Genomic DNA, 27,334 nt, shown 5'->3' with positions numbered 1-27,334 from the left:
CGTCGTGTGCTGCACTAGGTTTGCTGGGCTGTAGCCAATCAGAGCAGAATGCACGTCGTCTTCTGCATCAGCAGACGAAAAGCGCCCGCGGCGACTCCGCATTTCGCCTGACTTCGCACTTACTGGCTGCATTTATGCCCTTGCCTGAAGCTAAACGCCAATGTACGAGTTTCATTTCGTCAACAAATCTAGGTAAACTGCCGCGAAATACATCGCGAATGCGCGGTGCACGAAAACAACCTGTCAATGCGTACAAAACAGCGCGGAGTCTGACAGCCCGCATCATCCGTGAGTAAGATATATTTATATTCTTGGAAGATTAGCTCACCTTTCGCTGTGACACATGGTCACATCATCACTTCGTTACCATCCTTGCAGTGAATATTCGCTATTGTCGCTGTATCAGCGCCGACAGTCGCAGACAAAATGGCGCCACGCATTTGCAACGCCAGCCGTCGTTGTTTGTCGTCTGCTGCCTACACTCAACGAAACCCGCAGTGTAGAAAGTGTAGTTTTAATGCTACACTATGGTTACAGAAAAGCTTCGTGTAGGTGGGCGGAGCTACTTTTCTACACCAAGTAAAAAAAATGGCGACTTCCTACACTCGTGTAGCCAGTGTACGTAAAAAAAAAAAAAAAAAAAATTGCCCTAATAACTCTGCTTCTGCTCAACGCATTGAAGTACTTTTTGCAGCAAAGTATTTCTGAAATAGCCTATTTCCACTTCAACTGTCTTTCTCCACTTCGATAAAAAGTGGTTCAGGGCCCCTTTAACGCGATCGCGGTAAAAACTGTTGGGGTGGCGATTTTGTATTACAGCTTTGATTTAACGGGAAGATCAGTAAGAAAACGAAAGCGAAACTGATAAGTAGAGGAACTGACAGAAGCGCCACCGTACCACGGGGCTGCGGACGGTAGCTGCGGCGACAGGGGCGAAATCTGTTGGATGCTGCAGACGTATTGTTTACGTGTGTTTTCGTGTTCTCATTCTGCTGCGAAATTTGAAGCCGCCGAAACTTTTCAAGTGACAGGTTTGAGAGCATGAGCCGAGTCCTGCACTCCACAAGATTCCACGCTTATCTCAGACGACTCTCTCGTGTCGTAGGTCTTTGAGCTATCAACCACTCGCTCTCAGCTGCGCCCCTGCGCGCGAAGGAACGACCGCTTTTTATCCCTGTATCACAAGGACATCTTGTTCACGCGAGTGGTGTTGAAGGATTCCGGTGAGTCCAGACGGCTGCTTGTGTCACTCCTGCGACTCTACTTGCCGTGACGTGCTACGTGTGGCCAAGTGTACGGGATATTGTCAGTCAACTTGCTTCCTTGGCCTCGTTACCATACGTGTCCGTAGCCAGCTGTGTTACTGTTAAGTTAAAAATTGACCGGTTGAACTGGATTCACTGTCCATCTCCATTAGTTGTAACAGGTTGCAGATAGCTATGGCGGGCAGTAATGCGGTCAGTTGAGCGTTTTAAGCTAACACGTGCTTTTTGTTTACAGTGCTCGCCCAACGCAAAAAGGAGGGCCTGCATATAGCTGGGCCAAATAACAGGTTGCTGTTGTAAACTAACATTTTGATGTGGGTGAGGTCTGGTCCTCCAGCGTGGTGGCTAGGACGTCAATGCAACCCATCTATGAATGCGAGCTTCTTTCTCTTCAGAAGCAAAATGAAACTGAAGCGTGTCTCCATCACTGCTACACTTAATGACAATTTGCTTAATGTGCTTGTTGACAGTGGTGCAAATGGAAATTGCAAGAAGGGTCTGGAGGCGGTAAAGGCAAGTGGTAGCAGCAAGAAGGTCACACCCTACAGAAAGCTACAAGACTTCACTCTCCTGAGTGGAGCCTTGAGCTCTTGCACTGATTTGACTGTAGGATTTCAAACCCCGTTTTACTAACTACTTTTGAAGCCGGCTGTCTTTTCTGGGTAAGGAGTGTTTCACAGTGTAGCACCAAAGCTGTCCAGATATACCATAGTGTGCTTTATGTTGCGAGCCATGATTGCAGGATTTTGCGTGTAGTAAAGTATGAATACATGCCTTGATGAGATTTCATTGCATGGGAAGAGCTCTCCTCAAAGCAGTAACTAACTTTCTACAGCTATGCATGTGAAATTGGGTCAAAATGGTTTAGACACGAACAGCTGTGCACTATTGAATGCATGCAGCTGTAGATGGTTCTGGTTTCTTTTGCCTGTGGCTTACCTTTTCTCTTAACAGTCATTTGTGCTGATCTGAAGGTGTGTGCAGGTTCTGCTATTGAAGAAACTTGGTCATGACGTCTTCAATCCTGAGAGCACCCCATCTTGGCACCATTGCCTTCACAGCCACAGTTGTGGGTGGGGCGGTTGCAGCGGCATCTTACATTTGGCTCAAGCGCAAGGCTGCCACAAGCAACTTTGTGCCTGTGGCTCGTTTGGTCAACATCACCATCTACCCAATCAAGTCCCTGGCTGGCATAGAGGTGCCATATGCTGACTGCACTGTGGCTGGACCAGTCTACAAGGGGCTCAAGGACAGGTGATTATTCCACTCAATGAAGCTCTGTTGCCTAGCTGTTGCCGAGCTGTTGCCGGCCTGTTTTCAGTTGGCAGCTGTACTCGGCAAGAGCAACTTCAAATCGCACATTTTGGATGTGCATGAACATTTTGGCCAGGCCAGCAGTTCGGCTTGGTTGGACAGCATCTGGCAAAGCAACGTGCTGATCTTGGGTGATCACACCAATCACATTATTGTATATTAGTGATGACTCAAAGCCTGTATATTTATTTTTTTGTGGTACCGGTGCCACATATCGACACGGCAAGTCACTGATGAGCCATCAAAATCCTCAGCAGGCCTTTGCTTGCCTATCGGAGCCATCGTATGCTTGCGTTCCTTTGCAAAGAACTGATAGTAAATTTTATTAAAGCCGATCTAAGTGCGTGTGCTTGTAACGAATATTGGCTATAACGAAAATATTTTTCGTGTCAAATGCGACTTTGTTTTTACGAGGTTCGACTGTAATCTACTTAATTTTTTTTGCAAGTGTTGCGAGGTCTCGAAAATAGCGTGTGGGCATCATAATTTCCAATGTGCACTCACAACTGTATCTTAAAGTATTGGTGTGTATGTTGTAAGATATGACAGTCGTGCATTATAAACGAAATTTAATGGTGGCATGATATGTAGATTAAAGTGCAGGACATTGATGCTTGGATGTTGTCGTGGTCATAGCTGCAAGCTGAGGCCTGTGTCTTTCTCAGGGTCTTAGTCGTTTGTTTAGTTTGCGTGAACAGATGTTCCAAAATTTGGGATGGCTGCAAGAAACCTGTATGTGTAGCTTGCATATAGTTTTTCAATTTATTACAAAACAGTTTCTTTTAGAGTGAAATTGCTCGATGCAGAAATTTCAGAAGTGTAATCCAGCGGCTAAAAAGTGTTTCAGTAGATGGTTAAATGGTAACATTGGTTTGTGTATTCTTAGGTTCCTAAAAATATTAATGGGAACTACCCATTCATGGAGAAAAAAAGAGAACAGGAAGTTAGTTTAGGCAGCAAATGGGATGTACCGTATTTACACGATTGTAAGTAGACTCGAATGTAGGTCGACCCCCCCAAAATTGCATGTCTCAAAAAAAGGGGGGGGGGGGGGAAAGAAAAACCACGCGAGTGCATTCACACAAGGAAAATATATTGGTGGGGTTGCTAAGACTACTCATCGTCACTAGAGTCGACCTCACTGGCACTGTTGTCGTCATAGCTGCTGCGGTCCCACAGCAGCTCGTCATCAAGTGCGAGTCCACACTTCGCGAACGACCGCACCACGACATCACGTGGTACAGCCGCCCACGCAGAGAGGACCCACCCGCACACAGTAGCCAGGGAGGCCAAATTTCCTCTCGCTGAAGCCGCCACTGCCGCACCACACGTTCACTGACTCCAAACTTGCGTCCCGCTGCGCAGTTGTTCCGTTTGAACGCTGCAGTGAACGAGCACCGAAAGTTCTTGGCACTCATGTCAGGCATGACGATTCAACACAACAGCAGAAGTGACAGATGCGCGCGGCCGTCGAAAACAATCGTATCTCAAAGAAAAGATCTTCCGCCAACTACTAATAACCCCCAAACGACGGCTCATCTGCCAACTACCATACCCCTCTAACGGCGGCTCTTCCTTCAACTACCAATACCCCCCAAATGGCGGCTCTTCCGCCAGCTACCAATACCCCCAAAACGGCGGCTCTTCCATGATCGATGCTCCCACAAGAGCTGTGCGCTCGTGGTGCGCGCAATCAAAATGTATGCAATACGGTAAATTTATACGCTACGCTTACACCGTAACCATGGAAACGTAGGTGCAAAGTTGTAACCATGCCGTAGCGCCCCTGATTTCTCGTTTCTCTTGCCGCTACCAGCGGTACACGGTTCGGTTTCGATTGTAAGTCGACCCCCCCAACATTGGATTGTCAAATTTGAAAAAATGGGTCGACCTACAATCGTGTAAATACGGTAGTTTCTTAGAAGTTAATATTACATTTTGTTCAAACAGTGGCCTTGCTTTTATGCTCCGAGTTCAAACTTTTTTGCTGCCTAGCATATGCTGCAAGAACATTCCAAGTATACCGATTGTTTTTATTTGTTCAAACAAAGAAAGCGACAAAAATATAATATATACCAAAAATCTATTTCAAAAGAATGCTAGGAAAAACATATTTGAAAAAAAAAAGTTTGCTTAACTTCAGCAGTAATGAACACTTCATGGCTGAGCTTCTAAGGCTAGCTGAAAAGATGCGATTCTTTGCTCTAAGATAGAGCGGTGCTATCACTTTAATGAATGGCCATATAACTTGGCTTCAACCTTTCTAAAATGTCACCTCTGTTTGGTGCACTGCACAGCAAGGAATAGCGACAGTGCCATGCCGCAGTCTTCGCACCATGTCTTGGTTTTCTTTTGAGTGCTTCTCGTTCGATCACCTGAGGATCAATTCCAGCAGACAAAAGCATTCCTTGTTGGCTTCTCACATTTAGCAGTGGCAGAATTTACTCAGGGAAGTGGCGAGCGACAAGCCATGATATGAGCACCTGAGGATTTGTATCCTTTCTGTGAGGTTGAGGTCGGGAGTTCTCGTCAATCAGAGCTTGCACAAGACGTCATTTTAGAAAGGTGGTTGCCAGTACAAAAAAGCTGCTGCTCATTTGTGTCACCTATTGTGCAACATCGAAAATAATGAATGCATGATACCAAAGTAATTATGCGCCGTGAAACCTAACTTGTGTTTGGCTGGGCCTTTCCCCGTGGGATGGGCCTAGTGTGTCTTCGGTAGGTGCAGCATACTCTTCAATGAGACCGGCTTGTCCTCTGTAAGGTACTGACATCATATTTTCGAGTTCTCATTCTTTTTATGTCAAATGAAGGTGCTACATTTTTAAACCCTTGAACAATACTGGCAAGCCTCAGAGGTCGTAAATAATTTACTAAAATAGGTTTTCTAGGAACAGTTGGTTTAGTTTCCGAGGTGCATATGTTGTGACGTCATGGCACAGAAGGTGATCTTGTGAGTGCAGGGCATGCAGCATTGTGGCATATGTTTCAGCTTGCTTTGTCATCTGCTGTGCTGCTATTCATTGCCTAGCCCAACGTAGTTATTTAACAGACCACTGAGGAAGCCGTAGTGAATGCCAAAACGTCGCGATGCCAAAACGTCGCGATGTTCCCTTGTGACCACCTTCTGTGTCTTGACACCACGACACTTACTTCCTGGGAAATGAAGTCGAAAGTGACCGAATTCTTTGCTTGACTCATCAGCATGCACATGGCGAAGTAGGCTTTCATTTCATCTGGGGTTTCATGCCATGAGAGGTCGGGATGCAAAAGCTGCGTCTCGCTTGCAAGGGCGTTTGTGTGCAACGCGATGTTCCAAATGTCCTCTCCAAGAAGTGCGCTAACACTCCAAGAGCACTGGGACTTGCACCTACTTGAATCTCTATGGATCGCTTGATGCCTGGCTGACCGCTGAAGGGGTGCTTGCCAATTTTTTCCACACTGTCATTTTCTTCCCTATTGCCAGTCTTCCAGCCTTCATTTCTTTGGAGATGGTGGCGAAGTATCCATCGGAGCTTTAGCTGAACACACATTATCCTATTCATCACTACTACTTTCATCATTTGGGTATTCCCCATCATCTAACAGAACATCGCCATCATCACAGATGTCACTTTCGGCATCACTGTCAAACACAAGTTCAAGAATTTTTTCTTCCGTCAACCCATGTTTTTCCGTGACGCCATGTTTCGAACAAGGCGGGAACACGATCCCTTCGCCGCTAAAAAAAAAACACACAAATGGCTCTAACAGTGGACAACTATGTCCATCTAGTGGAGAACATATCAAGCAAAAGGCAAACACCCAATAATGTGCTGCCATCTATGAAAGATCATCAAAAACAATCATTTTCTAAGCAGTCGGCGATTCGCCGCTCAAAGCACTTTCGGCCTCGGCCGCTACGGCTGGCAGATCGTCGGTCACGGAAGCCAATGGGTTAAATCCCTTTTTCAGCTCCTCGTCGGCTGGAACGAGGCGGGCCGGGTGCTAACGTCACCTATGTCACATTCCTAATTTGTTGTGGCAGAAGTCGTGGCGCTGCATGACGTCACCCGCTTCGCATTCTCTTTCGTCGCAGGATTAGTCTTAGTGCTCAGAAGAATGCAGGGGGGAGTGCTCGTCGCCTCGATGATAGGCACCCGGTGTGGTACAACAGCACCCCTGCCGCCATACAATGCATCCAGAAGTCGAGCTGTCCGACGCAGCTTGAAAGATTGAATGCACTGATTGAGCAACGTCGTCTATGGTTTGGAGGTACAGGCTTTGCTGCTTTTCCTGCCGGTGGTCTTCCTTGCTGCTCGGTCCTAAGAATGTTCACTGGAATGACTGAGACGCTACAACACCAAACCATTCGTGCCAATGCAAGGACCCTCTGAATTCTCTCCAAGCCGCCAGACCAAAATGAATGAACAAAGCCTTTCTGAGATCTGACTACGTTACACAAACAAACAAAAAATCCTAACACGAGACACATTCGAGATACGAACCTTTGCTTAATTGTCAACATGTGACAGTGTTAATCAAACCAGAATTGCTTCGCAAGCGATTCTCAACTGTACTGCAGGCAGGTTGGCAAAGATCAAGGTTGCCGAATAGAACTTTATTTTGCCCCTGAAAGCCATAGACTCAAATGCCGAGCGCTTCTAATCTGTGCGCTTGGGCGCTACTTCGCAAAAGTACCTAATGAAATTCGACAACTGCAACCGCCAACTGAAATAGCCCACTGTTTAGTGCTGTCTAAATGCACTCGGCGAAACGAGTACGAGATTTTTAAAGCACATATACGGTTCTATCAAACTAAGAAACAAGTAATCAAACTCATGCGAACGACATAAAAACAAAGGTGCATCAAAATTCTACACTGACACTTACAACTAACATGTACGATACATAAAACAAGTCATAATCGAAATTAAGCATTGAGGCTCTTCCTAGCCTACATATCCTTGAAAGCAACAAACGAAAACACTGACGCTTTCTCTACTCAAGCGTTCAGCAATCAGGTTGCAGTAGAAAATTAACTAGAAATTTCTGCGTCTGGCGAACAGAAAAGACCAACAGCCTCAAACAGTGCGCTCTTCTTTAGATCACAACCATTTTACCCGATCCAGCAGGTTGCCCATTCGTGGGCCTACGCGCTGTGCAATCGCGACACAAGAACAAAACTGAGTTGCCTGATGCGCCTGCAACTTTAGACCCGCGGCCTCCAAATACTAGGAGAGCGGCATATTTACAGACCCGCGTGCGTGCTGTCCCTTTGTCCGCTAGGCAGACACCTTTCCTCCAGGAAGGGAGCGGCCATTGTAGTAGACTATCGAGCATATCTAACGCTTTGCTACGTTCTTTGCTTACAATTTCTTGACACTGCTGAGAACCGGTGGCATTTAGTTTCGTCTGAATTTCTGCGAAATCCTTTCTTTACCGAAGCGTGTCACGCCTATTCTAGACCTCAGCAGCCGCCTAAGCTTCGCATTCACCTTCACTCCACTTTTCCCCTAAAGTCTTGGCGGTTGGCACGCTTGACTTGGCTCGTATCGTCGCCCGAGTCCAACTTTCTCGGCTTGCACCTTTGTCGTTTGCCCTCGGCGTGGCTCGCAAAGCTCGCTCTGTCAGCACTCGTACTCGCAGGTATGCTGCCATCTCTTGGCAACGATATCGCTCCGGGTGGCAAAACCAAGCTATGCGCGTGGTTGTTGCTAGATGTCTGTCCTTCTGACAGAGCATGACTTTATCTGACGACATCTGTGCTAGCCGGATCGCCCTGAGGTCTCTCCTCAACTTGCCAGATTTTATTGCTGCCATCGAAATCAACTGAGCTACTGTCGGCCACTGTTTTCAAAGCGGATTCTCTAGATGAGGAAAGAACATTGTGTTCGCGCTCGTCACATAGAGTGTGCAAAAATGGCACCACAGCATTTCCTACGCATCCTAAGCTAACAGCCATCTCAATAGGCGGTCTGTCCTCGACAAGCTCGGCATTGTCGCTATCCTCGTGGCCTTGGCAGTCGGCCTTACTCAAAGCATCAAAATGCCTCAACAAAGAAGCCTCATTATAGTCCCGATTCTCCTCCTCAAGCAGGCGTTCCAAAATACGCGCGAGATTACAAGGGAGCAACCGGATCGACCTCATGGAACAGAGGTCCTGCTTGACACCCTATTCGCACACCTTCTCAAAGCCGGCAAGAAACTTAAAGATATTCTCGCCCTCCTTGAAAATGTGGAGATGGTATCGTGCTGTGCGCCATATCCATGTTTGAATCTGTCGACCGAGCTATTGCCTTGCCTTTTCCTTGAGACTTACGTGCTCCTTCGCTTCTAACTCGCACCTCCCGCTCATGCCTCTAGCGTTTCTTTGTGTCGAGCTTTCGCTCAACAATCATTTCCCAAGCCTCGTCAGCTTCCTCGACCGTAAAGTCCTCTGCCTGCACCACATCAAGTATCGCTTTCCTTGCTTTTTGGAAGCCGGTGGTAATGACCAACTCCTTACAAATTTGAAGGAGATCCTGCACTTGATATGTCTCCATCACGATCTCGTACCTCGTTTTGTTTGCCCACTAAATTTACGCTCACTTCAAACTAAAGCTCATTGTTTAAAGGAGGTAAATTCGTAAATCATAGTCTACCAAAAAAAAACTCTCCTAACATTCCTAACATCTGCCTGTGCTAAGGAGGTCTGGCGACATGAAAAGCAGACATCAGGCCAAAGTAGGTTGACGCCGGTCGGTCTCGTAGCTGCCATAGAGCGGTGTAGCAGGCGTCTTCGGGCCTCGTATCTCTCAGCTTGCCATCCACTGTTGAGATACTAGTTCGTCAATCCCATAGCTGCCATCCACGAAGTGACTCGGGGTCGATGACGAGAGACGATGGATTCTTGGAGCAGACGAAGAGGAGACGAAAAGCTTTATACAATATGTACAGATATAGCAGGTAATAGCATACAAGTAGCAGTAAGAGCGCACCAAATCGACGGGGCGGCTGGTGGCGACTCTCTCTCCCAACAATGGGCCGGTTCTGCCTTAAATCCCTTTTTTGGCTCCTCGTAGGCTGGAACGAGGTGAGCCGGGTGCTGACGTCACTCCCGTCGCATTCCTTTTTCGTCACGGGATTAGTCTCGGTGCTCAGAACGCAGGGGGGGGGGGGGAGCGCTCGTCGCCTCGATGATAGGCACCTGGTGTGACACAACAAAGAGCACTATTCCTGAAAGGCAGGCTAGGATCATGAGTAGGTCATCTCGGGAAAGAAAGTATTGTTTGATAAGGGGATGAGAACATTATGAAGCTGCACTTTTTGCAGCCATTTGAATATATATTTAGAGAGATGGCATCCGCTATTTATTATGTAAGCAAAAAATTTTCTCGTCTTTCACAGGGCAGGCATGACCTGCTTCATTTTTAAAAATTTCTTATTGGTACTTGGTGTGCTGTCTAAATACGTTGTTTTTATTCAATATGCTTGGGAGGCAATGAATAACAGTAAATTTGCTGTATATTGAATAAAAAACATTTTTTAAAATTCAATATACAGCAAATTTACTGTTATTCATTGCCTCCCAAGCATAGCCTTTCTTTAGATGCCTAGCATGAATGCTGTATTTATCTGAAAGGACTTGCAAAATTTGTTATATTCATATACAGGGTGTTTCACGAACACTTTCAAAAATTTTTTAAAGCTGCCTGTAGCAGATAGAATAACTCTAGTCTATGAGCTGGTCTAGTCAAAGAGGCGGACATTACTTGCACAAAAAAGTGAAATGCATAATCGACTAATTAATCAACTTATTTTTGGGCTAGTTGGTTCATATCCGTAGTAAAACAGTGCCAGAGAACACAAGGGACTAGACGAAGAACGACACGTGCATAGGGCGTACTAACAACTGAAGGTTTATTCACTGGATGCGCAGAATAAGTACTGGCTGAACATGAATAAACAGAAGATAGGAAATATGAGACACGAAAGAGCCTCACATGGTCAAGTCTACTACGCGTGAAAAACAGGTTCCTGCAAGGAATTGAGGCCCTAGAGATCAAATGGCTTGGTGAATCTTGTGTCAGCATGCCGTCCATTATGCTCTTAGAGAAAGACGTCAGATTCTTTACAGGAATTGTTTTTCACGCGTAGTAGGCTTGACCATGCGACGCTCTTTTGTGTCTCTTATATTTTCCTATCTTCTGTTTATTCATGTTCAGCCAGTACTTATGTGCATCCAGTGAATTAACCTTGAGTTGTTAGTGCGCCCTGTGTATGTGTCGTTCTTCTTCATCTAGTCCCTTGTGTTCTCTGGTGCTGTTTTACTATGACTAATTTAAACAATCACTAATTAAGTTCACTAATTACCCTGTGGCACATATGCGATTTATAAATTCTAGCAGGTGAGACTGCATGGCATATCCACTTGAAAAGAAAAGAATTGTGTGGATGACACTATTTATGAGATATGCGCTATCAAAGTTGTGGTAAAAATGCACTGTCTTTCCACTTGCTTTCTTAACAAAACGTCGCTTCATGCATTGAAGCACAAAAGTAACTGGAATGCCAATGCATTTCTTCGCCAAGTTCAGGAATTAATATCTAAAAACTGGTGTCACCCTGAGAATTCATTCGAAGTGAATCCGCCTTGCGAACTTCCCAGCTAGTATTTGTAAATTGCAATAAGTGCCACAACGTTGTTTGTTAACAACTATCATTGCAACTAATCAATCAGCGCTTGACACAGTATTATCAGTCATGGCGCTCTTTGGCCATACCTGGCCCTTGCGCCACAAAAAACCACATATCATCATCATTAGTTATCGAATTTTTGTTAATTAGTCGATTATGCATTCCAATTTTTGTGCAAGTAATGTCCGCCGCTTCAACTAGACCAGCTTGTGGACTAGAAATGTGTTATCTGCCAACGACAAGTAAAAACGTTTTGGAAGCGTTCGCTGAAACACCCAGCACACACACACACGCATACAACACTGCACACACGCAGAACACACACACCTTTCCTGGCTTATACATGAGATGCCGTTCAAGGATAATGCTCCTGTATTATTTGAAAGCTGTAATAGTAGTCTCTGTTAGTTGCCTTGTTGGGGTGATCATTTGAATCTGCATCACGGAGTAAGATAAGACAGAAGCACCGACTCTGCTTGTCCGGAAGGGACACGTTCTGCAACGCCGGTTCCTGTTTCACACTGTGTTCGCCAGATGGCGCTACGGGTGAGGAAAAACTCTGGAGGGGAAAGAGGCGGGCCCTACAAACCGAAGGAGCGGAGGCGTGGGTGGGCCATGCAAAAAAAAAAAGCTTGGGCGGCTTGGCTCTCTCTGTCGTTGCTATAGCAATGGCGCCAGCTTGCCTATCGGTTTTGTTGTCTGCTCCGCACATGCCCTGGTGCCTGTAGCGCGCATCTCTTGTGGTTCACGGAGTGACGTGAGCAGGAGAAACAAGTCGTGTATCATTTTATTTCGTTTATTTTATACAGGCCAAATGCAGGGCATTTGTGAGGTGGGCTACATGGAACTATACAAGGCACAGAAATAGAACATAAACAAATGGAAAGAAAAACTAGGAAAAATGAACGAAGATGTAGTGGCAGTTCGTGCAGTCTCAAGCAATGACAGACGACAGCGAAAAAGAAGCTTTTATTGCGAAGGTGATGTTTATCACTCTTTTTATCTTAGCACGCATCAAGTGCTAAGATGCTTCGCTTGCTTCTTTTTTTCTCGCGATGCTTTTTGTGTCGCCCGGTTCTCTTGCGAGCAGAGTTGCCGCATTCTCATTAAAACATAATAATGCGAAATTCCTGCTAGTGTTTCCTGCTTATGAATTTCACAAGGGCTCAGATTATGTGTCTCCATAACAGGGGGAATCTTCTCGAAGGCAAGGCTGCGAATTTACATTACAGCATGTTTCTGGTCAAGGAAAGGCGCCTGCACTGTGTGTAGTTGTAGACAGGTTGAGCTCCTCCCATCCTTCCGCATTGGCATCTTCTGGTTCCTCCTGGCATTCAGCATCATTGAGCTGCGCCAAGCTTATTTTCTCATAAATTGAAGGAACGGTTCCCTTTCAAAGTCGAGGCACTTTCTTTACATCTAGTAGGACATCGCCCTTGTGCTCGCTGAAGTATCAAAATTAAGGTGCTTCTCGAAGTGTTGTGCACATATTTTGTCTATTGCTTTAAGCGCTCGCTTATTTTAGGAATTTGTTGTCGCCACTGGTGCAGTAGCTGATGATCGGATGGCGCCGCAAAGAGCAAAAACTTCTTGCATCCTTTCCCATACCCAGATTTACAGCCGGGAAGAAAACACTGTCCTGTTGGTCAGTCTCTTCACGCACAAGTATCAAGACATTGTTCCGTCAGGCATGAATAAACATACTGCAGACATGGTAAACAAAGCGTCGAACACGAAAATTTTAGACCTTCACGCCCGCCCTCGCATACGTTCAGGCGTGAAAAATAAGTACTTCTGTTGTGTCTTTTTATACAGCATTATTTATCGTCTGTTACCTCTAAAGACATGTAAAAATGTTTTGCAAATGTGCAGAAAAAGTGGTACCATATGTTTATTTGCACTTTTATAAGATAAAGTGCATAGGTTTTTTTTTGTATTTGATTGCTGTCAAAGACAGCCGCGTTTATAGGAGACGCGTGCCTGCCGCATTGCCCGTTCCACGCCGCCGTTGCCACCGGCCTCCGCCACTCAGCACATGCGCACATGGAAGAAAGCTGTTCAGTGGTTTCCATGGGCCTTGAAAGATGGCGCTACGCAATGAGAATAGTCAGCTGGCAGCTGAAGGGAAGGAGAAAGCATGTGCAAAAGCCTGAAGAGGAGCGGAGGGAGAGCAAAGGAATGAGCTAGACCCCCGGCTTTCGCGTTGCACGGTTTGTCCCGAACGAATGCGTAGCGTGGTGGTGGAGTCGGTGCTCCTTTTTATATTACTCCATGATCTGCATATATTATGTTACGTGCGAAGCACTTTAGGGGCCCGGGCTGTCGGCGTGTCATGTTGTGGTCACGTGCAAAAACAGGGTCAAAACAAGCGCAGAATTGATCAAAACCGGTTCAAAATTCACGCGATTCAGAATAATGTAAAAGATAGGAATAATCAAGCATTAAGTGCATTCATTTTTTCTTGCACTAAGTATAGTAGGACGCCACAGGGATGGAACAGACACTGAAATGAAGCGGACACGAAGTGACACACGGGAGCGCAAGAAAGACACGGGAGCGCATTGCGCTCCTGTGTGTCACTTCATGTCCGCTTCATTTCAGTGTCTGTTCCATCCCTGTGGCGTCCTACTATACTTAGCACGAGAAAAAATGAATGCACACCAACTAGCCCAATTCATAGCTCTTGTAAATTAAGTGCATTAATTAGCAGAAACTCGTGAAAACCGTGAAAATCTTCTAATGTGATCACATTTCGTCGTGGTCAGGCGCAAAAACAAGTTCTCAAAACAGGGTCAAAACAAGTGCAGAATTGATCAAAACCGGTTCAAAATAAACGAACATCATTCAGAATAACATAAGATAGGAGTACTCATGAAATAATCAAATTAACAGAAATTTGTTAAAATCGCTTCCAACTATCATCAGCAAAGGCTTTGGCTCCATGTGCGTGTTGGTTTGGCTCCATGTGTGTGGCGGTTTCCCACCAGTTGTGCCTTAACACAGGTGTCAAAACGGATGATGGATTGCTAAACACAAGATAAACAAAGGATAAAACAAGATAAACACAAGGAAAACACGAGGAAAACACCGGCGAATCAGTGCTTCGCACTTCCCCAGCTTTCAAGTTGAGTGGAACTGCATTACCGCCGAGATTACCAAGGCCACTCTCCCGGACCGGTACCCAGTTTTTTTTCTACAAAAAGGACTCGAAGAGCAAATTAGTAATATTCTGGTGTATAGTTTGGAAGTACAGAGTGGGTGAGGCATTTGAGGACACTGCTTCGAAGCTCCATGTACATTTAGGTTCTCAATCTATTCATCTAAGCAATTCTTATTCGCCGACCCCTCTGTCACATGTCTGCGACATTTATTCTAGCATAGCAGCCACTAATTTGACGCAAGATATGAAGCCGCACGCAATCCTAGTTGCCTTACACACTGACCACAGCAACTTAGGTAAAACCACCATTTCAACTGTGGAGAAATCTCCCGTTTTTGGTGTGAATCAAAAGGGCATGTTCAATTGTCATCTGTGACAAGAGAAACAAGCACTACCAGTGGTGCAATGTCATTCAGGCTGTTTAGTTTCTCCAGCAGGTGGAGGCCATCATAATGAGAGCCCTGAAGAGCCATTGATGGTCTTGGCAGATCAACTTCATATAGCGAATTCAACAATCAGGTCTTTCGTGCATGAAATCATAGGGGTCACTCCTAAGAAATGGATTTTATTCCTTCCACATCACCTGCGCAGCCCAAGAGTAGCTGTCTACGAACTTCTATGGCCACATCACCCTTACTGTGGCATTTTAGTTCCCGATAATTTACACCTGCTATGTTGTTCTATATGGGGGAGGGCGTCATTGAGAGGGTGTCTAATAAGCCATGCAGTTCTAAACGTTGGCTAAAGGATGCTATTCTGGAAGCACTGGCCAGCATCAGCACGCAGAATCTGATCCAAGAATGCAGTCGTTATTGAAGCATTCAGTCACTTATTGGAGGCTGAAGCTGATTTTATTGAACAGTCATAGGGAACAGCAGTAAACGAACCAATGTAAGAAATTTAATATAGCAGAACCTCATTTATGCATTTTGAAAAGAATACGCGAGAAAGAACGTACTAACCAGGAGAATGCACGGTCTGAAATCACAAAAAAAAGTTCGACAGACCCAACTGTACTTGACACCTATGTAATGTGAAGCAGTGCGCGAATTGTTACAGCACGAGACGCCAATATGCACTGAGCTGGTGGGGTCCGAGATGCATATTGGTCATTTTTGTCGCTTTGGCAGGCTTACGTTTGCACTCCTCGAATTCAGTCTTGGTCAGCAGCTTCTTCGAGCGGGGCCACTTTGATGGGAAGTTTTAACTGCCCACTCAGTGCAAATTGTTGCGGCACGAGACGTCGATGTGCCGCAACGCCGACCCAAGACGCAGGCTGTCATTTTCCTATTGCCTAGTGTTTTTAAAACGTGACAAAAAAATTTACACGAAATTGAGCTGGTGGGTGGGAGGCCAGAATGTGATGCCTATGGTGCCGCCAGAGCAAAACATAACGCTCACTTCACGCTGCCTGCAGCCTAGAATGGCTGTGAGTTTGGTTTATCGCCTATTAAATATGTGCAGCGCAGTTTCCAACAGCATTACGCCCCACACGCTTTGAACATATAGGTGAAGGTGCTTATTGCAATACAGTTGGCAGTGATAGCTGTGTATATGGTTTGCGACAACCTGAAATAGGAAACCTGGTACTGTAATAGGAAACTGGGTTCATGCCAGCACTTTTACGTGAGACTGGTGGGCGAGTGTGGTGGAAAAACTGTTGCGGCAGGCGGCTACTGTTGTCAATCGCAAGCGCCTTGCGCCTTTTCTTGTTTACAGGGGATCTAGTGGCCTGAAAACATATCACTCGATCGCAGTTTAGTGATGTACTGAAAGTTGCTACCGAAGGATCATGTTTTCTGGGAACGTATGAACCGGTTAAGAGAAATGTAACTGTATTGGGTCATTTTTGCGTTCTCGATCACGAACGTTGGTGCTGGGAAATTGCATCAACGAGGTTCTACTTTGACAAATATCTTCTGAAATATTGTTGCAATTCCTAAATTCAATATGTCCTCAAATACCTCGTGCATCCTGTAAATGCCCATAAAAAGTATTACCGAACATATTATGCCTTGACCTGCAGTAAGCTTGGCACAGAAGAAGACAGAAGTGTTTTTTTATTATTAATGTTAAAGCATGGACACTTCAAGGATGGGTCAAGCACTACTGGTTTCTGTGTCAATTTATATAAGTGCTGTTAACGTAGTGTTGGTGATGTTTTCACAACTTTGGTGTCTTGAATTCTATAATTTGATATAGTTTCGGCACCACAGATTCTTTTGTCAACAAAAAAGAGGTGCCTTGGTACCCCCGCTTTGCTGCCAAGGTGATGTGCAATGGCGCAAAAGGCTATTCCTTTAGCTTCCTTTTGAAATAATGACTTTTACTTTCAGGCAAATGCTCCTTGTAAAAGATGACTACTTTGTTTCAATGCGCGAAGAGCCCCGTCTTGGCATGATCAGAGTCGTCTTTGATGAAGACAAATTGACGTTGACACTGACGATGGACGGGTATCCACCACTGCTAGTTCATCTCCATGACTCGGAGGAACAGAGTGTGCCTTCATTCACTGTCAGGCAAGTGTCTTGTTGTATATCAATACTGAATAGTGGGCTAGTGTTTATCCATAGGTCACATGTGCTCCTTTCAGCTGCCAGTGACCACAGTTCGTTTTGTCAGCTCTCATTTTTATGTGGGACTGCAGTTCTTTTTCAGTTGCATTTCAGTAATGCTGGAGAAAAAAAATACAATTTTATGTTGCAAGCTGTGGCATATCATTTATCCTAAATTATCGAAATGTAATGGAATTAAATTTAATGTCTTATTTTTATTCAGACTTTGCTTTAAAAGAAGTGTGACCTTGACTGTGTCTGTCACTGTTCACATTGAGCTCTTGCTACACTAACCTCACACAATTGGCAAAAGAGCTGTAGCAGTACAGAATGCATCGAAATTTCTCAGTAATTGGAGGTGGCACTTTCACTGACGATTGGTTCCATAATGCTGAAACAGCATTTTAAGCCTACCAAAGACTTCAAATTTCAGCGAGTTAGTAATGATTGTTTAGAAAAGCGTGAAGAATGATGCAGGAAGGGCGACACAAGACAGCACTGTCTTGCTGTTTTTCTGTCTATCCCTCTGTTCAGGGTTTCTCTAAAGATACATTTGAAGCCTGGTTATGATTTTTGTCTACAATTAATCCGAATAAAGAATGGAAATGGTCAGTTAAGGCAGCTAAAAATAGTACATGTGCTAATATGTTTATGAAGAACTTGCTCTTGGCCTACCGTGTTTACACGCTTGTAAGTCGACTCGAATGTAGGTCGACCCCCCACACCCCCCAAATTTGCATGTCTCAAAAAAAAATTGGGGGGGGGGGGGAGAAAAACCACGCGAGTGCATTTCACAGAAGGGAAATTTATTGATGGGGTTGCTAAGACTACTCATCCTCACTAGAGTTCACCTCACTGGTACTGCTGCCGTCATAGCTGCTGTGGTCCCACAGCAGGTAATCATCAAAAGTGAGTCCACACTTCGCGAACAACCGCACCACGACATCGCGCGGTACAGCCCCCCACGCAGAGAGGCCAAATTTTCTCGCGCTGAAGCCGCGACTGCCGCACTACACGTTCACTGACTCCAGACTTGCGTCCCGCTGCGCAGTTGTTAGTTTCCTCAACATGGAGGATAGCAGCCCGTTTGAACGCTGCTGAGAACGAGCGCCGAAAGTTCTTGGCACTCATGACAGGCGCGACGATTCAGCACAACAGCAGAAGTGACAGATGCGCGCGGCCGTTGAAAACAATCGTATCAAAGAAAAGCTCTTCCGCCAACTACTAATACCCCCCAAACGACGGCTCTTCCGCCAACTACCAATACCCCCCTAACGACGGCTCTTCCGCCAGCTACCAATACCCCCCAAACGGCGGCTCTTCCGCCATCTACCAATACCCCCTAAACTGCGGCTCTTCCATGATCGATGCTCCGACAAGAGCCGTACACTCGTGGTGCGCGCAATCAAAATGTATGCAATACAGTAAATTATTACGCTACGCTTCTACCATAACCATAAAAACGTAGGTGCAAATTTGTAACCACGCCGTAGCGCCCCTGATTTCTCGTTTCTCTTGCCGTTACTAGCGGTACACAGTTCGGTTTCGATTCTAAGTCGACCCCCCCCAACATTGGATTGCCGAATTTGAAAAAATGGGTCGACCTACAATCGTGTAAATACGGTAGTTGGTGCCTACTAAAAGTTATGTTGTTGTGCACTACGAAGGCAAAACATGCAGGAATGAAAATGACAATACAAGTGGTAACTTCCAACTTGCTTATTTAATACACGTATGCAAGAATAAAGCGGCATGCACAGAATGTAAAATGGAATTAACCCGCTGTGGTTGCTTATAGTTATGGTGTTGGGCATGCTGAGCATGAGGTTGCCGGATGAAATCGCGGCCATGGCGGCCACATTTCAGTGGGGGAGAAATGCAGAAAGCACCCATGTGCTTATATTTAGGTGCACGTTAAAGAACCCCAGGTGGTCCAAATTAATCCGGAGTCCCTCACTATGGCGTGCCTCATAATCAAATGGTGATTTTGGCACATAAAACCCCATAATTTAATTTAATGTTTTCTTTGAAAATGGAACTGACATAGAAGATTGTGTTTAAAAGAAGTACACTGAATTAGAGAGGGTTAAAAAAAGGTTCCTTTATAGTTTAGCTTATCAAAAAATTTGTCTTAACAGAGTGCACAATACAAGGAGTTGGATATATTTGTGTCTTGTAGTCTTCAGAGCTAGCATGACTGGTTAAGCTGAAGCATCAGTTAAAAGGGCATTGAAACACTTTCCTTGAAACCTGAGAAACACGCTGGTGCGAATGCAACACCTTTGAATTAATATAGTCTCAAAGAAATTTTTGAACAGGACCTTATATAAATGGTGATATACAAGGGGGATTCATTTTTAAGTTTTACAGAATTTTTAGAAATCGTCTGTTGCAGGTAGCTTAATTCTTGCTATTGAGCTGGGTTATTCGATGAGGTAGACATTATTAGCATGAGAAATCGAAACATATCCAACTAATTAACAAAAATTCACTAATTAACTTACACACATATTGCAATTTACAAATTGTAGCCGGTGAGCTTGTCAGGCATATCCACTTGGACTGAATTTCTAGGAATGACGCCAGTTTGGAGATATGCGCCATCAAACTTACCGTAAAAAGTGCGGTAGTGTTCTGCTTAATTTTTCACCAAAATGCTGGTTTATAAATTGAAGCACAAAAGTAACTGGAACGCCCATGTATTTCGACCCACACTTTAAGAAATATCTCGAAACTGGTGTCAGTCCTGGAAATTCATTTCAAGTGGACACATCTTGTAAACTCACTGGCTACAATTTGTAAATGGCAATATATGTCGTAAAGTAATTAACTAAGAAGTTGATTAGGACGGGAACAAACAGCTCTTGGATGGGATGAAGTGAGTACGACAGACACGGCGCTGAACTAACAACCACTGGTTTATTGCAGGAATGCAATATATACAATACACAGGCTCAGCTACACAGGCTGTGCTACACAGAACTGACAGAACAGGCCACCTCTCGCGTGCAAAGGAAATTTTCGGACATCTTTCAATCGGTAATGAAACCTTTGGAACTAACGATCGAGCATCCCTCTGATAATAAGACGTTTCTGGACCTAAAGGTATTGTTTGAAAGGGATCACGTGTGTTGGGCATACAACCCCCGCTGGAAGAAAAGTATTCTCCCCTTCACATCTGCGTGCTCAAAAATAGCTAAAAGAAGCATTGCTGTCTCCTGTCTAGGAGCAGCCCTGACCCGTTCATGCCACCACCGGGTGTCTGGCAGCGTCATGCACCAAGTGCACTTGCTCATCCAGGCTGAATACCCTATGGCCCTGCTGACGGGTGTTTCAGAAAGACTTTTGGTGATGGCTGACCAGAGGGAGGGCAGGACGTGACGCCCAGGACCAGGGATCCCATGCGAGCACAGCCGTCATACCCTATGTCCATGGGGTCTCACATAGTTTAAAAAAGGCCGCAGGAAAAATAGGCACATGCATTGTGTTCAGTGCAAGGGACAAGCTGTCGGCGCTATGCCTCAACGTAAACAAGGAAGGCCCCAGAAAAGTAATCTGTGAGAAACAACACAGAAAACCTTACGTTGACTGTGCATATGCAGTTGTTTATAAGATTCTGCTCAAGTGCAAACACTGCTACATTGGCTAAACAGGCCGATGTTTGAATGACCGGCTGAGAGAGCATGCGTATGTAATGAAATGGTCTGTACCCAGCCATTTAGCCCAGCACTGCAAAGAATGTGGCTGCAAACCTCTCTTTAAAGATTGCACAATTCTAGGTAGATATACAGAACAAAGTCCACACGAGATTTGGGAAGGGTTTTGCATTTCGCACGGAAACTCCTGCATCAGCGTACCCTTTGTTTCTCTGTATAGCTGCGAGAATAACTACTTGTTATAAACATGATAGCCTGCTATGATGACGCGCGTGATGTGATGATTTCATTCCCTTCCCGGTGCAGAAACCTTGCTTTTTCTGGCCTTCTGCGCTGAGCCTGTGTATGGTATGTATTGCATCCCTGCAATAAACCAGTGGTTGTTAGTTCAGCGCCGTGTCTGTCGTACCACTTCGTCCCGTCCAAGTGCTGTTTGTTCCTGTCCTAATGATGTACCAACTAGCCCAGACCAGCACACTTCTTAAAAGTTCATTAGTCAATTTTTGTTAATTAGTTGAATATGTGTTTCGATTTCTTGTGCTACTAATGTCTACCTCTTCGAATAACCCAGCTCAACGATAAGAATTAGGCTACCTGCCATAGGCGATATTTAAAAATTCCATAAAGCTTAATTTTGAACACCTGGCTGTTGCTTAGAGTTATAGCGTTGGGCTGCTAAGCATGAGGTCGCGGGAGCAAATGTTATCCACACCCAAGAAAATGTTATCAGGGTGGAATTCCTGCTCCATTTGCGCCATTGTGCTCCATTTTAGTTTTCCTGCGCCATCCTGCTCCATCGCCCGCCATTTGAGCCAAAAATAAAACCCTGCACTGCACTGTGCTATGCAGGAAATTTTACTTCAAAAAACAAAAAAACTAAAGCCAGTTCCACGACGTGAAATCTGTCGAAACAGCGGAGCTGTGGTTGTCTGCGTTATGGTAGACTGTTTCTTGGTGTTTTGCCGCGAGGTTCCGTATGAAGTCCTTGGGCGATAAAATCACCGCGCGCAGTACGGTATGTGCGAATAAAAGCGTGCGACGGGGAGCCGGCAATTGTGGCTCGCGCATGCAAGGGCGGGGAGCAGGAAGAAAGTGCGCAGTCTTCCAGTCGTGGACAACGCTATGGAGGGAGGGTGGAGGGACCGCGCTATGGTGGAGGGGCCGTGCTTTACTGCGGCTGCACGCTCCCGCTGGACCGGAAAGCTGCGTGGAGAGAGTGGGAGGGGGGCGCGCCTTCCCCCTTTCGTGGCTCTCATCCTCTACTGTCACGTGACGGACTACACAGACGGCGAAGGGTCGACTAACAGCTCCGCTGTTAATAAGGGCAGTTGGCATAGTTTCGGTTTCAGTTACAGGCAAGCGCGTCTTCTGTCTGGCTAGTTCAATTTAGTCTTGCTACGATGTGGCTGTAAAGAGGTTTTTTTTTTCTTTTCTCTTTCTTCTCCATACGCGGTGGTTGGTGAAGTTAGCGGCGATTATCATTGTGCGCCGGTAGTCGGGAAGTTCAAGGACTAAAAAATGGCCAAAAGTAAATAATATATATTCTCCTGCTATTTTGTATAACCGTAACTAAGCGTGCAGTCGCGAAAGTGTAAAGCGCACCAGCCAGCGTGTAGCCAGCGTCGGAAGCGGTCGGAAGTGAGCGGTAGGCCGCTGGGGGGCCTTTTCTCCGCGCTCGCACGTTTAGGTTAGTTGCCTTTGTCGCGATCGAGTAGTAGGATGATCAGGTGTAGCAGCCCTGCTTGTAGAGTGCGGGCACAAAAGTTACGGCATTCTGTGGTTTAAGAGGAAGCTTTAGCTCTGGGACTCCTATCTGAATAGACGAGAAAGGAGAAATAGTTTTTCTCAGCAACCACTGCACCAACTTTGATGAGATTTGCTGCATTTAAAAGATAAAGTTAAAATCTAGAGACTGGTGGAAGCGTACTTTTGATTTAGGCATATTTTTTTTAATAAAGATTGTCGAACATTGCAACTTTTCAGAATACAAGACTATGAAATTTACAACTTTGTGACTTACGGAATGCAAAACAATAACACAATTCTGTAAATTGCATCTCATTGTACATCTGAAGCGGGCAAAAATAATGTATAATACACTGCTCTGCAATTTACCGTTAGTACGTGAGTGTGACTTTTGCGAAACCCTGGTATACAATGTGACAAGTTCACTTAAGGCATAAATTGATGTATAAAACTTGCTTTGGGTGCTCTAACGGATGCAGTTTACAGAACTGCGATATCTGTTTTTGGTGCAGAGCTTACAAATTTGTAAACGTCGTGCCTCTATATTTTTTCTGAATTTACCAATTGGCTCAAAATCAAGATTCTGCTTCCAACCGTCACTAGAATTTAACTTTCTTTCATAAGTGCAACAAATTTCATTAAAATCAGTCCAGTGCCTAGCACACCAGTGTTCCTTCTGTAATAAAATGGTCCAAGGCAATCAAGCCTCTTTTTGTAACATTGCTGTCAGGTTCAACGTTTTAAGATATATTACATGCTCCTCTAATGCATAATAAAGTATGATAGGCTCCTTCTATCTTTTCTAAAACTGTATTTTAGTTGCTCCCAGCCTGCTCCAAAACTGCAATTTACCTGCTCCCAGGAGTGCTCCAAGCCACACTATATGAGTTCCACCCCTGTGTTATACTCTCCCCATTCCCCCTCAACTCATCAGTTCCTCTCAGCTGGGGTGGCACCTTTAGCAATGCCCGGTTTATTGCTCTTTTTATTTACTTCCTTCCGCGGTGCACTTGTGGCAACTCTTCTAGGCTGGCATTGGACAAAAGTGCCTGAGGGCAACAAAGCAGCAGTGAGAGTATGGGCAGGACGCATTAACTGTTGCCACTTCCTCATTTCTGAGAAGATCTGGAATGGTGCACAAGGGGGCATGAGCTTGTCCTCGTGAGTAATTCATTGTCATGAACAATTGCCTGATGTCTACAGGCCATTGTGCTAGCTGTAATCTCATTGCTCAGGTAGCACATGGCAGAAAAAGAGCGAGGGCCTCGAAAGCCCCAAGGAGAGCAAATTATCTGTTATGTGATACTGTAGGCTCCCTGGTGCATGAAGCGGAATAATATTTGGCTCGCTCACACATTTGGGGCAGCATTCTCTACAGATAGAAATGTTATCTTACCATTTTCAAGAAGTGTTTCAGTGCCCTTTAACATTAAGGTTTAGGTGGACGCTCATCAAGGCACTGGCACCTGACAGTGAAATGTGAATTTACTAATGAGAGAAACTTGCTTGAAGCAGCAAAATAAGCCATGTCTCAGAATTGTAAGAAAGCTACTTAAAGATTCACTTAAGGGTTGCACCAGCTTCAGTTAATCTGTGCTGTGCATTGTATGACATATTGAAAAATTTTTTCAAGAACATCTTGAAATTAAGTTATTTGTCACATTGCCGTGGTTGAAGCATGTTGCTCTGTCATGCACAGGGAAGTGAGCACAAGTACTTCCTTATTGCACTGCCAACATAGAAGCTGTATCTCCCGTGTTTTTCAATTGCAAGTACATACAGTATTGGACTCAAGCTCACCAAAATTCTACTTGGGTACTCTTTTCGAATCACGAGTCAGTCTGAGTCCTAGTGAGTCAACTCATGAACGAACGAGTTTGCTGACCAGTCCAGAGCTCCCTTTGAAACATTAATGCCTGTTGGTTGTATTGTGTTGAACTTGTGAATGATATACGACACTATATTTTCTGTCCTTGGAAGAACGAAAGTTTGACTGTAGAATATAACATATAGGTTCTTTGAAGTTGTGACCTCGCAGGCTGAAATGTTCAACTGCTGTGGAAAGTTTCTTAGCTGTATTCATACAATGTCTAACATTGAGCAGCCATTCTCTTTCACCAGTATATTTGTAGCAAAACAAACGCTCCCATCATGTTATTGACGTTACATCTAAAGCAGGTAAAGCTGGATTTAAGACCTGACAAAGACAACTTTCCTTGTCAAAACTGTTCATCAGCTTAAGTCTCCATCTTCCTGTGAACACTTTGTCTTGTTTAGGTCTCGTTAGAGGTTGACAAGTATATCTGCGAAGCCAGTGCTTTTCTAGGGTGGCCACCTTCTTGATTCTCACTTTGTTGCACGAGAAAGAAGTGCCATCTTAGTTCTTAGCATTGCATCGGCTCACATTGAAGTGGAGGGTTTCTCTGTGGTAAGACTAATTCTTCTTGCTTCTGGCAGGTCGGTGCTCGCACGGCGCCTTGAATAAGGAGTAATCCATGTCCAGGAGAATGTAACGATTCTATTCCAATGCCATTCCTTGTCGTGCGTCGTCAGTGGTCAGAGCTCTGGCTGCATTCTCAATCGTATCAGCCAGCCTGGAACGCCGGAAAGTAAACGTGGCACAAAATTGAACAGAAGGAATCCCTACATTATATCGGCCCATAATGTGGAGCCATGCATACAGGAGGAATCTACAGTGCACCACTCAAGCCATATTCCATAGATGTAAGAAGGATTCTACTCGAGGCGTGGTAGCTGTAGCGGCTTCATATTTGCATTCATGCTTTATAGTGGTGAAGTTCACAACTACAAGTTTCGCCTATATGGCGAACTATTGTGGGGTAACAACAAACGAGCACGAGCCCTGGCTGATCTGGCACCAACTCATTCTACACTTTTGATTAGCCCTCAGGCGAAGGCTATGCTTCCTACATAGAGGTGGACAAGTCAGAAGCTCTTGTTTTGCTGTATTCAGCACAAACCCCAAAATGCAGCCAAGTCTCTCAACAGGGGCGGTATTCTAGGGCGATCATTTTCAGAGATAGTTTCACTTTTATGAGATATCGCGAGACTCGGCACTGGACACATCAAAGTATACAGCCGACAGTGCTCTTGGCACATTGCGAAGATAGCACACTTGTCACAGCGCCAAACAGGCTATCAGTCTTATAACGCAGGCACTTGTGGTGCTGAGTCATGCCAGATCTCGCAATAGTGAAGCTGTCTCCAAAAGTAAAGGCCAGAGAATACTGCCCCAGCAAAATTTGGCTGCCATACCTCAAAACAAGATTTGCTTCATGTACTGTTGTGAAGATGGCCACTTCTATAGCCACACTGTGGTTCACCTGCCATGGGCTCCCTGTGGCTACTGCGTGGGGGGTTGGATGCCGGCCACATCAGCCACATTTTGATGGGGGGAATGCAAAAATTCTCGTGTACTTAGATTTAGGTGTGTTAACGAACCCCAGATGGCAAAACTTAATCTGTAGTCCCTCACTGTGGTGTGCCTCGTAATCAAATTATGGTTTTGGCATGTAAAACCCAAGAATTTAATATTTTTTTGGTTCAACAAAAGCCAAAAACTGTAGAACTTCCTTTGAAGAAGTTCTACAGTAGCTGGACAATCTTTCAACTAGGGATTTGATAGCTCTGAGCATCCAGAAAGACCAGATAAGAATCAAAAGAATCTCTAAAACAGACAGCTGAAGCGAAATCTCGTCATTGCAGTGTAGCAAAACATCCTGGCAGGAGGAGAAAGCTTGCGAGAGTTCTGAGGGTACCACCTACGCAGGAGAATTTTGAAGTTTTACACTTCTGGAAAGACCGGTCTTCATTTGTGCCAAATTTCTTGCAAATTAATCTGCAGTAGTAATATGCATGTTTACTAACTTTAAAATTCATTCTTATCTTTTTTTAATCTTGCGCGGCTTCACTACATGTGCACAAACATTGTTGTACATAATTTGATTCAACCGTGGTCAAATTTTGCATGCACATGCACAAGGATGTGTAGTGTTGAATGCAATACTATCTACTGTAATATCCTGATAGATGCCCCACCTCCAAAGAAAACCACCCCTGTTTTTTGCATGATTTGACATGTTTTCCAAAGCACCTGCAAGATAGCCCAGTTATCATAATCCCACTGCCCTGTAGGAGTTGCGCCACTGCCGCCACCACCAATGGCGGCTACTGCGAAAATGGGGTCAATTAGCCACCACCGGAAATGAGGAACAATGCTTACTCGGAAGGACAGTCACCTTCGGCTCATCCCCCTTTGATGCAGTGGTGACCTTGGCAGAAGTAAGGTACCACGGGACATAAGCGAACATTGCTGAAGCAACCCAGGGGCTTGTAAAAGTTTATTACTTCGTCTTTTGTCACGGAGTAGCAAGGAGGTCAGGATGCAGTAGTGCTTCATGATTGAAAAGAAAGCGGAGGCGGTCCAATGGCACTGGAACACCGGCAACAATCTGAGCAAGACCGCCCATCAATTTGGGGTGGACTGCAAGCAAGTGAGGCAATGGAACTCAAGTGACAGACTGGAACCAGGATTGTGACTGTTCTTTTGAAGGTTTTGAGGAAGACTGAACAAGGGCATATGAACAAACCTTCGCAACCTTTGGCTATGATGTCTTTTAGAGTGCAGTTCTTAGGTGCTCGTTCCTGCACTGAGCGTCGGCGTTGGAATACCTTGTAACCGAGTGAACGAGCACAGCAACAGATTAAAGTCAACGCAGAGCGCAGCGGCAGATGAAAGAAGTGCATGCGAGGAGGAAAGTGGAGGAGGAGGCTATAGTGAGGGCATGAGGCTGGAGCGGAGGGGAGACTGGCCTACGTGTGCGCTGAATTGCCCGGTGGCCACGGCATCTTGAGCTGTCTGGGCGATCTCATCTGCGCTTCCAAGGGAGGGGGGGGCATGGTGGCGTGAGGTGGAGAGGGCTACGCTCATCTGCGGCGTGAGCTGCTGAGGTCAGT

General features: G+C 45.2%; 1 protein-coding gene across 4 annotated transcripts in view; it reads left to right on the top strand.

Moving 5' to 3' along the window:
• Positions 1-929: 929 nt before the first annotated feature.
• LOC119437099 (mitochondrial amidoxime-reducing component 1) overlaps positions 930-27,334 on the top strand; it is a 63,651-nt gene continuing 37,246 nt past the window's right edge. Inside the window, exons 1-3 of one of the 4 annotated variants that reach the window (XM_037704169.2) lie at positions 930-1,223; positions 2,250-2,519; positions 16,737-16,919. In XM_037704169.2, coding sequence (XP_037560097.1) covers positions 2,275-2,519; positions 16,737-16,919 — 428 coding nt within the window. In that variant the 5' untranslated portion in view covers positions 930-1,223; positions 2,250-2,274. Of the gene's footprint in view, positions 1,294-2,239; positions 2,520-16,736; positions 16,920-27,334 lie in introns of all 4 variants that reach the window. The other 3 variants (XM_037704170.2, XM_049660282.1, XM_049660283.1) reach the window with 3 other exon arrangements.

This window comes from Dermacentor silvarum, chromosome 1 (assembly GCF_013339745.2).
Source record: "Dermacentor silvarum isolate Dsil-2018 chromosome 1, BIME_Dsil_1.4, whole genome shotgun sequence".
Lineage (NCBI taxonomy): Eukaryota > Metazoa > Arthropoda > Arachnida > Ixodida > Ixodidae > Dermacentor > Dermacentor silvarum.
This window is presented reverse-complemented; position numbering and strand designations above follow the sequence as displayed.